Source organism: Pipra filicauda, unplaced genomic scaffold (genome assembly GCF_003945595.2).
Source record: "Pipra filicauda isolate LSUMZ 115617 unplaced genomic scaffold, ASM394559v2 scaffold10_size6260569_pilon, whole genome shotgun sequence".
NCBI lineage: Eukaryota > Metazoa > Chordata > Aves > Passeriformes > Pipridae > Pipra > Pipra filicauda.
The window spans coordinates 6,045,994-6,059,656 of record NW_024103541.1 but is presented as its reverse complement, the minus strand read 5'-3'; the positions used below and the strand labels follow the sequence as shown (position 1 = coordinate 6,059,656).

Here is a 13,663-nt window from a genome sequence, read left to right as displayed (position 1 = left end):
CATGCTGTCTGTTCACTTTAGTCACAAAGGCCCTGATTTTATGAAATGAACTGTTAAGTTCAATGGAATGGCTTCTGCCCAACATTAGGCAATTTTGCAGTAATTCATACCAGTAGAGTCTGAAACTGGTAGACATGGCAGATTCTAGAGTCATCTAATTTTTCTGCATTCCACTGACATGAACCCAGAATCTTGAAAAATTCCAAACTTCTCGTCTTACAGGTATTTCCCAAGGTTTTCATGATAGACCACCATACCCACTATCTGTTCTGTAAGTCCAGGAAAAAAGTGCTTATCTAGTTCACACAGAAATATGTTATTTGCTGAGCCAAATTTTTAGATATCTTAACATAAATGTATATATTCCTCTGGTGATCTTACGTTTTCACAGTAGCACAAATTGCATGGATAAGGTAACAGTTTATAGTAAACTGGTGATATTAATATTACATCTAATGTAACTTTCTGAAACTAGAAATGTTGATTAAATATGCTCTGTTTGCTCTTCCTTGATTAAACTTTTGCCTAGTAAATGCTCTTCCACTTAGCGCAGATTGAAAAGGTTGAGGGTCTGTCCCCCGAGATGGAAATTCCTGAAACTTTCCATGTACCCAAGTATGGTTTGTATTCCAAAGGATGGTGGAGTATGATCTACTGTCTGGGTGCATGAAATCTGATTAAAGTTGTATTTTCATGTATTTATTCTGAATGCTGCTTGTGAAAGGTGAAAGCATTGAAATTAAGGTCTTATCTTTATAGAGCATGGGTGGCAAGGATTTACATTTCTTAAGACTTTGATGTTACCTCAGATCTGACCATGGAAACAACCTGACTCTTGAAGGGAGAGAGAGAGCTGATATTGTGGCTTTTTTCAGTGTCTGATGAATCTTTGATTAACGCTTCACTCTTATTTATAATCATCATAAAGCTGTTATGAAATAGAATCTGTTAAATCAATTTTCAGAGGAAAGATATGAAACAAAGCCACAGGGTATCCTGTGACAGTGTGAAGTCTTTTAAGAGAGGCTTCTTGAGTCTTAGGCTGACATGTAAACTGCTGGCTCTTCCTTTCTGAAGCAGAAGTGGTTTGAGTTGATTTTGTTATCTGGTTTAGATATTTTGGAAAAAGTAAATCCTAAATAGTCATGTTGAATTTTTTTACAGAGGAAAAAAAATCCCTACAGGAAACACTGATGAGCTTTGCAATAAATACTGCTTTTATAAATGACTCAACCTATGTTTCATTATAGTCAAGTCCTATGAGAAGTAAACAGGGTAATGTTCAACTAGTGCATTATTTAGAGATTTTTGGAGTACGTTTTGAAAGCCTCATACAGAGCTCTGCCCACAGGATTCCCATTAAACACAATGGGAGCCGCGTGGCTAAAATCCTGCAGAGCTGTTTGAAAATGTATGCCGTGCTGTGCTGAAGACAGATGATTAAAGAATGAGTGCTTGAACAGGGAGGAAGGAGTGATGTTGTGATTCTCTATTTAGGGCTGTAGTTAAACTGAAAATCCTTCTCTAAACCCTACTTAAATGATCTCCTGTTGGAAGTCCTAGCTAATAGCTCTCCTGTGTCTGCAAAAGAAATACCAATAGGGTACAAATGGTTAAACGTTTGCACCTTAGAGATATCTAGATGTCCTTTCACTTCTCTTCCCTTTATGTTTACCTTTTCTGTTGTTGTCCCACTTTATTCTTTTTCTTACATCTTGCTTAAATGCTCACGTCCTTTTTTCTTCTCCTCGGAGTTCTCTTGCATCTTTTATACTATGTATTCTCTTATTTTGGTCCTCATGTCTTGCACTGTTCTCTTCCTCTCCATTCTCTCCTTTAGATGTTTTCTCAGTGTTATTTTTCTGTACTTTTCTTCCTTGTTTGCACGTATTTCCTTCTTCTCTTTTCTCCTAATCCAACCCTTTGTTTGCCCAGTTGCTCTACGTTGTGGCCAAAGTAATGAGATATGCCTTTCCAGACCCTTTTACTCTCCCCACCTATTCCTTTTGTTTTCCGTATTGATAACTGGCCATCCCTCTAAAATGTCTTTTCCTCTTCTCACTGGATTTCTGACATCATAAAACTTGCTCCTGAACCTGGGAGGTGAAAAAAATTTCAGATGCTGCCTCTGGTATAGAGGCAACTTTCTGCATGACTTCAGGAACGTGAAAATGGGAGCATTTGGGGCGGTTTCTTTATATTTTATTGCAAGTCCTACATACAGAAATATTCCCCTGCATTTATTCAGTTCATCTCCAGGGTAATGCAATTTAAAGGGATGAGCTTCAATAGTGACAAATCCTCTCCCCTCCCCTTTTAATGCAGTTGTTACATTTTTCTTCTTGCATCTCATTCTCACCTTGATATTATTCTTTCCCTCTTCTTTTTCTTATATCTTTTGCTTTTGATAGGCTTGCACACATATAGAAAGGGAGAACATTAAAAGTTATTAATGATAAAATATATCTGGGTCCTTCTTGATTTTTTGTGACAAGTTCATAATTAATTTGATTCAGCTCTTCTTGTTTGTTGGCGTCAAAGCTGATGATGCTGTCTATGACACTATTGTAGCATTTATTCTGTGTGCAACGTCCTGTATTTTTACTGCCTCATAATCAAATGCTTGGTTGTAGAAGAGCTGTCAATATAATTTTAGAGAGACTACCACTACCTAATGACACAGGTAATTAAACCCTTGGAGACCATAATTCTAACCATATATTACTTGTTCAGGCCATTGCTGCTGGGATTTGGAAGTCTGCAACCACTAATCTTTTATTCTTACATCTCTGACATGACCTGTTTTTGTGGGTGTTTCCCAACCACCTGAAAATTAGGCTGCAAGAGTAATTACTTGTGCATCTGAGGTTTCTTTGGTATTACCTTTGGTATAATCTGTCTTTGTGTTTGCTGCATCTGTCCTGCAGAAGGAAAAACTCCTTTTGAGCTGGTCACTATTAGAATAGGAAACTGTGTTGTTCCAGGGCAATGCTGCAGGAAACCCACCTGGAAGAAGGCATTCTTTATGCTCAGACATTCACTATCCTGACAGTCATTTCCAATCTCTGTTGAGGCAAAACAAATGGAGATATTTTATTTATATTTTTTTTCATTCCATAAGTTTGTAATTTTGGGTGTAATGTGGAGAGTTTGTTGTGTGAGAAGGTCACATGAAAAGGACATCAGGGTGTTACCTGCTTATGAAGACACTTGATCATAGCCGATCAACTAAGACCTGTCTCATACCCTCTGCTTTGTGAATGTTTATTTGAAGATCCAAAGTAAGCTCTCTGCTGAGGAGAGAAAAGGAAAGACAATTTTAAGTATATGTACTCATTATCCCCCTTAGGAATTAAAATATCATATTTTTTGTAGCACAGACATCACTTGGAATATTCCTACACATTTAGACCCATTCTTTGCTGTTCTTACATTTAGAGGGTTTCAGGAAGTCACAGCTGAATTGAAAATCTCATTTTTTTTCTTTTCTTACTGTAGTCTTTTTGAGCTGAAATTTGGAAAGGCTGAAGTTAAAAAATTCAAAATAAATTATATTTATTAAGACTCCCTGTTGTCTTTAAAAGTATTTTTAGTCAAATCTTATAGTTGGGAACCGGAGGACTTTTTCTTGGTGTTCCTTGTGAACATCTGAGGTGAATCATTTTAGGGGGATCCAAGTTCAAAGTGGGAGGGTTTCCTCTAATACTTGGGTCCTGTGTAGTTACATGTGCAGGTGTTTGGCCTTTGCAGTTGGCTGTACAATGTCAAGAAGGGGCTGGAACTGTCATATGAATTTGACTTTTGATGTAAGATTTAGGTTATTGAACCAAACCAGGAATGATTTCTTGAATGTTTGTTTATTTAGAGTAACTCCATTGGTAATTAGTTTTTTTAAGTCATTAAATTCACAAATAACATTTTAAGTGAAAAAGAATCCAAGAATTTGGTAAAACTTTACAGTCTTTGCCTCTGAAGTCATCAGAGCATTTTGTTTGGTGTTCAATAAGATGGAACTTTCTGGGCAACCTTAAGGGTACGCATACTTAGTAGCCACTTAGTCAAAAGAATTATATCTCTCTGTGCAGCAATAATATGCAAGCCCACTAGCCACTTAATCAGAGGAATTATATATTTTAAGTGTTTTGCATATAAGTGTTTGACTGGAAAGTCAGAGAGGCTGAAACCAAGTAATGATAATTTCTGCAGAAGGAAAAAAAGAACTCTTTCCTGTCATTAGCTTTCTTACAGCTACTGTTTGTACTCTGACAGCAAAGGTGGGTGTCACCACAGCATTTTTCAGGCAGTGCCTGAAAGCTTCATGATGGGCTGTGTAGCATGAAAATGCAACAGCTTGTTTGCATTGTGCAGGGTTCTGCAAATGCTCCTTGATGATAGACCTCATTTTCATCTCACATTTCTCTTGCATCTACTTCAACCCCACAAAAGCTGCCTCCCTCCACTGAGCATCTTCCCTATTCATGGGAAACATGCAGGAATTTATGTATCTGTGTCAAGGTGGTCTTGGTACCATCTTGAAACTGTGACTCAGAATTGAAAAAGAGCTTTTTAGTTTTGAGCAGCTTTTCATTCCTGTAAGTAACTTAAAGCAGTAGTGGTCTGTCTATATCAGAGTGCTTATATCCAAAATTAAATATGTGTATTTGGAGGACCTGATAGATATATCTATCTAGCTATACATTTGCAAATATAGGAATACAAATATTTGTTTAAAATGTAGAAAATAAGAAAGAAGTAAGAACTCACTATTGTTTGAAATTGGAAATATTAGTAGTCTGTTTATATAGTTGTCTGTAATTTTTTCTGAAGCTTTTCGTTGTGACTATTTCTGGTGCCTCCCGCATGAATATATGAGCATATGTTTAAACTGACATGAGAAATAACTTTCTGTATGTGTCCAGTTCCATCCACTTATAGTTAATGAAAATATCTCCTGTCCTGAGGTCCCAAATATATCATTGAGGAATTGTAGGAGGGACAGCCTTTTCAGTTGAAAAATCTTTTCAATTGCCTATGAGAAGCTTTTCTGTGAGGCTTAGTCTTGGACTGTTTTTTGTTTAATCCTCCATGCCTGTAACTTACAAAATTCATATACAGGGCTGGTGATGGAAGACACCCATACAGTCCATATGGCATTTGTCTATCTGTCAACACAGAAATAAACACTACCACTGGTTTCTGCTGCAGCTCAGAAGCTTTTTGCTGTAGATAGAAGTTTGATGAGTGAAATCTGTATGACTGAGACAATGGAAACACTTCCAACATTTCCTGGCTCAGATGGTAGTTAGAGCAGTTTCAGAGAAATGTCAGGCCTGCCATTGCATGATAACAGAATTTAGACTTGTGTGGGAGCAGTGATATGCCAATGCTGAGGTCTTTCAAAATCCTACACTACTTGTCTAAGGCTCAAGGATATTTTAAGGATACCTTGATAGTTTCCACTGGGTTCAATGGTCAGTTGTTCAATGAGTAAAAGTTGTGCTTAGTCTTTCAATTCTATGTAATTTTAAGTAGTGGTATGGTCTAGGGGACTGATTAGGTTGTCCATCAAAAGAAGGATCCTCCTCGACTCATGTGGTTGGAGCTTGAGACTTGTTTAATTTCAGCGTTTCCATGTGATAGTTGCTCTCATCACCCTCAAGATACTTATGATGCTTGGAGTATGGTTTTGGAAGGAGTGTTTTGGATGAGTATGTGAAAAGAGTATGGCTTGTGCAGTTTGGGTTTCCCGCTAGCAAATGCCACAAAGTTGAACTGGCTGTCCCAAACCTGTGGTGAAGAAACAGTGGTAATGGTGCTGCAGGAGGAGGATTTGTCTTGATATTTCTGGATTGATAAGCACCTCTACTGATGAACAGAAGGAATAAACATAAATTATACATTACATGTGTGTCTTTCTGTTGCTATTATAAAAGATGTTATTACTTTATTTTCTAACTGAAGTATTAAGGATGGATATTGTGCATTCTGCAGGCTTTGCCCAGCACACTGCTATAAGGGATATACTAATGCTATATCCTAAGCAGAACTGAAAACCCCTTGGGCTTGAAAACCCCTTGGGCTTGAAAGCCCCAGCATTTCCCATCTGTCAGTTCTCTTAAGTTTATCACATATCTGTTTTCACTTCTCTCTTTTTTTAATCCATTTCCAGTTCTTTGGAGAAGCTTGTGTCTGTCTCCTGGCCACCTGGCCTCGAAGCCATGGGCTAATAGCCTGCTGCAGGGTCTTTGCAGGAAGTGCACTGTGAACACCAGGCTGGGACACAGCCCTGGGAAGGAGGGACCACAGTGGCTTGCAGAGGGTGTCAAGGCTGTCGATGTGGCTGGCAGGTCACTGCACAGTCTGGAGATGAACCTGCAGAGCAGGGGAGAGCTGAGGAGAGCAGGCAGCTCTGTCTATTGCTAATGGAAATCCCTGGGGCCAGAGAGGAGTAAGCAGAGTCTGCAGTTCAGATGGCCACTAATTTAATTGAAACCAGATAGAAGGAAAGACACTCCTATAAAGATGCAATAAACAGGAACTGCTGTTGATGAGCTTTTTTTCGTTTCTGTTTTATCTTGTAAAGCCACTTTGATAATTTCCCTGTTTAAAAAGATGTGGTTCCTTTTCTAAAATATGGATTTTTTTTATTTGTTCAGGAACAGGGGATGTGTGTTGGTTTACTTTGAAGCCTTTTGTTAGTTTGAGGAATTCACTATAAGTAGAAAGTCTAATCTGATCCGTTGCAGAGCTTCGAATGGAGTGGGGAGGGAGATGCAGCTAATCCCAAACCTGAAACTTAAACCTATGAATGAGTAAGAAAAAAGATTTATCTGGGAGCTGAGTCAGAGAGAAGTTTTTTTTTTTGGTTGGAAGTTTTTTTTTTTGGTTGGAAGTTTTTTTTTTTAATGGGTTTGGAGAGAGAGATAGGAGGCTTGGACAGAGGCACATAGCACATAGTTCTTCCACCAAGACCAGACAGATTGCAGCCTCCAGAGACAGCTGAAGTCCAGCTGGTGAAAATAGGGGCTGGTTCACAGGTGAACCAAGAGCTGAAAGAGCTGAGAAACTACATGGGAACCTGCTCCTTCATTTGTGATCAGGTGGTAGGGAGGGCTGAGACAGCTCAAGGAGCTGAAATGCAGACCACGTCCTAGGAAGTCTATAACTAAAAATAGAAGTCATGAGACTTAAACTGGAGACTGCCAGGAGAGAGGCAGGAAGCTTCACTCTCTCACAGGTAAGACCTGGAAGAAAATACCCACCTGAAGATTTTAACTACACTGTAGTAAGTTAAGCTGAAGATAGAGAAATATCTGTTATTGATATTTTTCTCTAAGACTTTAAAAAGAGTCCTGCACCTGGTGCATGGCATAAGAAGAAGGAAAAACTTATATATAAACCTCATCTGCTGCAGTAAGATTCTGTAGAAACCTTTGGACACATCTGTAAGACTAAGTCAGTATCAAGTTGAAGAAATTCTTGTGACATACATTCAAAATAACCAACCAAGTACTGTCACATCAGCTTGAGGGTGATGACAAGGGAAGGTGATAGCACCTAGCAAAAGGTAGCTGTCAACCTGTGGAAATCTTGAAGAAAGTAGGTCAAGGGAAAAGAGGTTGAAGCTGTCATGCACCTTCTAGTGCTGGAGCAACTACGTGCTGCCTTGGAGGGTGAACTGCAAAAAGGGCTGTGTGGGACATGGCTGAACAGAGCACAGGCTATAGAGAGCATTTATTTATAACAGAACTGGGAAAGGCACAAAATGAGCAGGTTTTCTGACCATGTCATTACTGTTGGATGGCACAAAGGATTTGCCTGTTATACGAAAGTGATGGTCCTGAGAGAACTGAGAGGAAATTCAGGAGCTTAATTGCCCAGCAATGATGCATCAACCCCATCAGAGTCTGCCCAGCCTGGACTGGCTGAAACTGTGCTCTGGCACTTGTTGTGAATTGCATCAGCAGGGCCAGGCTGGAGATGGAGGCAGCAGAGCTGTCACAAAAATGACAAGAAGCATTAAAATCAAGTCTCCAGCAAAAATACAGAGGAAGTTTCCTTCTGCCATCTTGGACACATGAGCATCTGTACACTGTGAACTGCTTCCTGGGAATGATGTTTCCTCCTTTTCATAAGTTCCTCTTGCCCCCTTGAATAGAAACACACTCAGAAACAAACCCCATAAAAATACATGTCCATAGCAATTGGACTGCTTTCCTGGTATTCTCTCAACAGCAGAGGGCAAATTACATATTTTATGTGTAGGAATGACTGATTTTTTTTTCACGAGGAATAGTAGCAAGAACCTGCACATCATAAATTCAAGTCCTCAGCTCTTGACCCTGATGTGTAATTAATTTCATAAATTACTCAATTCTGGCTTAAAACTCTTTGGATTTCTCATCCTGTTGCTCTACATAGCAGACTGGTTCAGAATCTCGCTTTCACAATTAAGAACATCCTAATTCCAGTCTAAATGTATTTCTAACCACTGTGTTTCCAACTCTTTTTGTCAATCATTGGCCTTAGGCTGATGCAGTTTTCTTCACATTTTTCTCACTGGTTCTTACATATACATTATACATGGTCTTTTAAGTCCTTGGTCTCTTAAGTTTAGCAGGAAAAGTTGTTTAGTCTCTTCTCGTGGCACAGACTGTCATTTCTTTTAAGCAGCTTCAGAGCATTCCCTTCATGGAGTCAGCTCTGCATGAACCGCTCCTAAACACTGATGATTGTAATTGCAGATAATCTTCCAAATGGAGGCTTGACAGTGCTTTCCACAGTAGCATTTAATATTTTATGTTCCTTAAACTCTTCTATTTCATGAACAGATTCTGTTTTCTGAATGCCTCATTTCTTTTCTTTTTTGTGCTTTGAGAAATTTATCCTTAGGTTAGCCATGGTGGAGGAGTGTTTCTCTACTATAAACTGATATTTTGCCATGACACTTAAGCTTGTATCAAACATGGGTTTCATTTACTTTTCCCCTAGAAACTCCCCCTAATTTTTTTTTAAATAAAAGTTGAAAGGAACACTTCAGTTTAAAGAAAACATCAATATTCTATTCAAATAATAGATGTAACAAAATTTAGTGATACTGAGATGCTTCACATGAAAAGACAGTAGATAAAATACTAAAGAAAGGGGAAAATAACTTGTTAAATAGTGCTTGAAGAATGTAGACTCAGAAGTGATGAACTTTAGAAACTGGTTTTGCAGATTTTAACAGCTTGATAGTTACATAAGATACAGAGAATCCTTGACAAAACAGTGTTTTTAGTATAGTCCAGCTAACAGGCAGAATGCACGCGTGGGGATAACTACCCTAGATGTAATTGGAAAGTGCTTGATGTTGGAGTGGGTCCAGCTGGGATATTAGAATCACAACCAAGAGGAGATAACCTTTTTTGATTACCAGAAGGGGGAAAAATATAGGTTGATGCGTAAAAATAGCCCTTCATAAAGCTCATAATTTTTCTGTTTCAATTTCAAAATTTGCTGTCCTTTGGAGGCCATGTTTATGGAGCAAAACATGGGATCTCAAGCTAAATTTATAGAGGCTCAGCTATTTTTGCATTCTTTAAATAGAGTTTATACTAAATCAGCCTGGCATGTACTGTCACTGTGGAGAGTATTTTAGATCACAATATAACAATCACTTTTCAGTTAAGGTGCCATGCTTCAAAGATTCTCATTCATAAGAAACAAGTCTTGATTATCCTCCTGTTTGCTTAGACAGTCCTTCCTAAAAATACTAGTGAAGAAGCAGCAGCTTACAAACTGCAAGAGCACTGGCCATCAGAGCTTTGCAGTGAATTTGTAAGCATATTTCACTTCCCAATTTCTTTGGCAGAAACTAGTTTTCTCTAACCTTTTTCAGATACTCCACGGATACCTAAAGCTTGTAAGATCCTCCCACTGGTGGTTCCATAATGACATGACCACACAGACACTGTCTCTTGTTGTGCCTGTGGTTCAACTTCATAGCTGTCAACTCCTACAAACTTTTATAATAGCTGCAAACAACAAAACAGCAGAAGTCTTCAAATGTGTTTAACTGAGCTCTTCGTCATGTTGCAAAGACTATTCTATTGCTTAAAAATTTGAGTGCTGATGGGAGGTGTTTCTGTTTGCCCCAAAGAAACCTAGTGCTTGCCAGACTCTGTAAGACTGTTCAACGAGACAGGCCTGTGGTCAAAAATAGATAATCTGAGTTTAACTGAAGATTAAAGAGCCTATTGAATATAAGAATTCTTCACAATTTTCCTGAGCTGGTTTAAGTGATCATAGTAATATGCAGCTAGACTTTATTTTCACTGGTATATTAGGTATAAATTGAAAACCTGTGATTTAGTGCTAGTTGAATCTATTCTTTTTCCCATTTTTGCTTGTTTATTAATTTGGAAGAACATTGTGAAGGACTAGAGTTGGAACTGCATATGCATAGATAAACAGAATTAAGAATCCTATTACAACATTAATTTAAAAATGAAATGATGTGCATGTTAAGAAATTAAGTCTTTCAGTGAGGACTGCACAGGAATTTATGTTACAAAAACCGAAAGGATTAGTTCTTTCATGTAAAAGGTATCTGATTAAGGTCAGCCTATGAGCAGAAATGGTTCCAATCTGCAACTGAAAAACTGCACCACTGTCTGCACTAGAGATTAGAGCTGGCTTGGTTTTATGCACATTTGGTCAACAGATGGTCCAACTATTCTGTGGGCTTTCTGGCAGTGTGGAAGTCTGCACATCAATGACAAAAAAACATCATACAAATAAGTAGAATGTCAGTGTTCATCTGTGTAGAATGAACACCCAGTGCTGGCTTCTTGAAAAGTAGCATAGTGGGCTGACTTGAAAGGAGAAAACCTGGAATAACATCATACTCTTCCTAAATTAGCCAGTGTCAATTCATTCTGATAAGACTGAAAGGACAGAAAGACTATAAGGATCCTATAAAAGATAGTGTTATTGGCCTTTGGCCAGAGCAGTTAGCTAATATTTGCTGTCTTGCTGGATTGTTACCTTAGAAATAAACAAATAAAAAAAAAGATACACAGTGAATAATTCTTCTGCTCAATTGCATTTGGAAAGAATACTACTCAAAAGTCATGTTTCCCTAAACACAGTAGACATAAACGACAGCAGGCAGTTTCTGGTCTGACATGCCTAGGAATACTGGCTCTTTTTTCAAGGTCACTGTTTTAATATACAGGGTATCTGGCAATATGACTTAAGGTATTCCTTTCTCTCTTCTGCTTTCACATCACCCATATGCCTGTGCCACAGCAGTTTTCCTTTCTTCAGCCCCTATTCCAGCTGGGCTGTTTTTCCAACTATGTCAAGGGACTGAGAGTGCTTAAAAGGAAAAGAGCAGAAAATATGAAAGGAAGGGTGAGGAAAACTGTTGCATCCGCACAGCTGAAGAAGAAGCTCTACAGGGCTGAAAACCTGTGTAGGACATGGGAAGTGGGAAGATGCATGAGGACCTTTGGCTGGAATTGGCACTCAGAATTTTATGTTGGGAAACACAGCATCTTTGTTCTTGTGCCCATCACTGTTCTGGCTTTTCATACCTTTCCTCCTCTTACTCATACTCACAGAGCTGAAACCAACTATAGTCCCAGGTCCCTTATTTGTGGTCAGCCTCAGTGACATCTCCTAGCCCAGGGGATTTAATTTCTCATCAACATTGAATGGGACCAGCGTTTTATAGGTGGCTTCCATTATTCCCAGCAGTCCTATTGCGAGAAGGAGCAGAACTCTTTATTCTGAGCAGCCTCTGTTCAGCAGGGTTAGTGTTATTATCAGTCCTAACATGCTTGATGAATGTGTGTAGATCAAAGACAACTTTTGATGTTGTCTATTAACACCTTCTAAAATGGAAGTGCAAGCCTTCCTCCTTTCGCTGATGGAGCTGAGGTTGATTAGGTTTTCATGAGATGGTGGTACCAGATTGTAGCCTGCACTTGCTTTTGACATCCCTTTGAAAGAGCAGAGAAGGGTGAATGTGTTCAGCATCTGTGCCCCCATAAACCAATGTACTGGCACACTCTGCTGCACCTATATCACAGCAAGTAAATACCAGTAATGTAATAGACAGTCTGTCTGAATTGCACCAACCTGACTATTGGCTCGTAATACAGCAGGTTGTGCGTTTTTTTAATCTTGACTTATTGTTCCTAAATGACAGTAATTTTATCATGGTGTTTGGTTGCACTGTTGACAAGGTGATGTCTTTTGCACACATTTGGTTTTAGTGTTTGTAACTGAGCTCCTATAGGATTTTAACAAAACAACTAATTACTGTGCATATTCAAAAGATAAAAGAGTGCCCTTAATGTGTTATTCATAACGTGGAGCATGAGAACATTACAAGGCTAGGATTGTCTTTAAATATTAATTTCATGGTAGCCATGGATGCATTAGGCTCTTGTAAAGAACAAAAACACTGAATGCAACTCGTGAATTTTTTCCATACAGTTGACTTTTATAAATATTTTTCTTTTCTAGAATGGAGGAGACAGTAAGAAATTTGCTACAGAGCCAAGGATCCACAGGCCAAAATGGAGAAGGAACTGTCAATATCATGAAGGTATATCAGGTATTAATAACTTATTACCTGTTTTCTTGTGATAAAAACTTCTTTAAAACAGAAATCACACTGCTGAGATAAATGTCTGGCATTGTTTCCTCTGTTTGTTTATTAGTTATGAATACCTGTAAGTGGTATTTGGTACTACATACATTTTCCCAGGTATTCTCTCACCAGAGTTTCATGTTTTTCACTTTTATTGTCGTTGTGTTATCTGCAGTTGTTGCTTCTCATAGTTCACAGGGGACAGAGAAACTAGTTTTGAAGACTTTATTAAACCACTTAATATTTTAAGTCATATATTCCAGCATCTCTAGTAAACAGATGTTTTTGATAAGTTGACCTTCAGATTGTGATGGATAAATTTATCCACTCATGTTCTTATTGCATGTGAGGCTTCCATATCGAGCTCCGTGGTTTCTTATCACTGCTTGTGGCAGGTGTGTTTTATCACCCTCACTTGAGGTAAAGGGTGATTTTATTGAGAGTGCCTCAGGAAAGAATTTAGGAGAGAAAGATTTTAGATGTTTTTCAAAGGAAACCAGCTCTGTTTATAAGACAGGAGTGTTTTACATTTCCCTAATTACTGTTGTATTCTGGAAGCAGTGAGTCTGAGATGGTGGAAAACCTTTTTGAAAGTCTGGAAACAGGAGTGAGATACATTCCAGTTAATCAAATATTTGGCATATGAATTCTTTAAAAAAAACCACTTAATGAAGTCAGTCCCATGCCTTATGTTTTTAAGTAGAATAAGCATTCTTATAAAGCATAAAATACTAGAATAATATATTAAAGTCTATACTAGGTAGTGATACTTCAGAAAAAACACTTTTCAAAAATTCTTGTTATATTAGTCCATTCTTACAGCTGATGGATCTAAAGTAAAGCAATATAGCTAAACAAAAATGTATATTAAAGAGTATTTATCACTGTAATTAAATTTTCATTTTAAGCTTGGATTGAAGAGAAAGGAATCTTTTAGATTAACCTTCCAAAATAATCAAATTTTCTTGTTAAAATGATAGCCTGTAAAATTTAATTTCAGGACAAATTAAACTTTTTGTT

At 38.1% G+C, this 13,663-nt stretch overlaps 1 protein-coding gene across 4 annotated transcripts in view; it reads left to right on the top strand.

The window, feature by feature from the left end:
- The window catches only part of NCKAP5 (NCK associated protein 5), a 350,456-nt gene that overhangs the window by 200,622 nt on the left and 136,171 nt on the right, over window positions 1-13,663 (top strand). For 3 of the 4 annotated variants that reach the window (XM_039382176.1, XM_027723607.2, XM_039382179.1), the window contains exon 5: window positions 12,517-12,607. In XM_039382176.1, the coding sequence (XP_039238110.1) occupies window positions 12,517-12,607 (91 nt within the window). The remainder of the gene's footprint in view (window positions 1-12,516; window positions 12,608-13,663) is intronic. The other variant, XM_039382174.1, reaches the window with a different exon arrangement.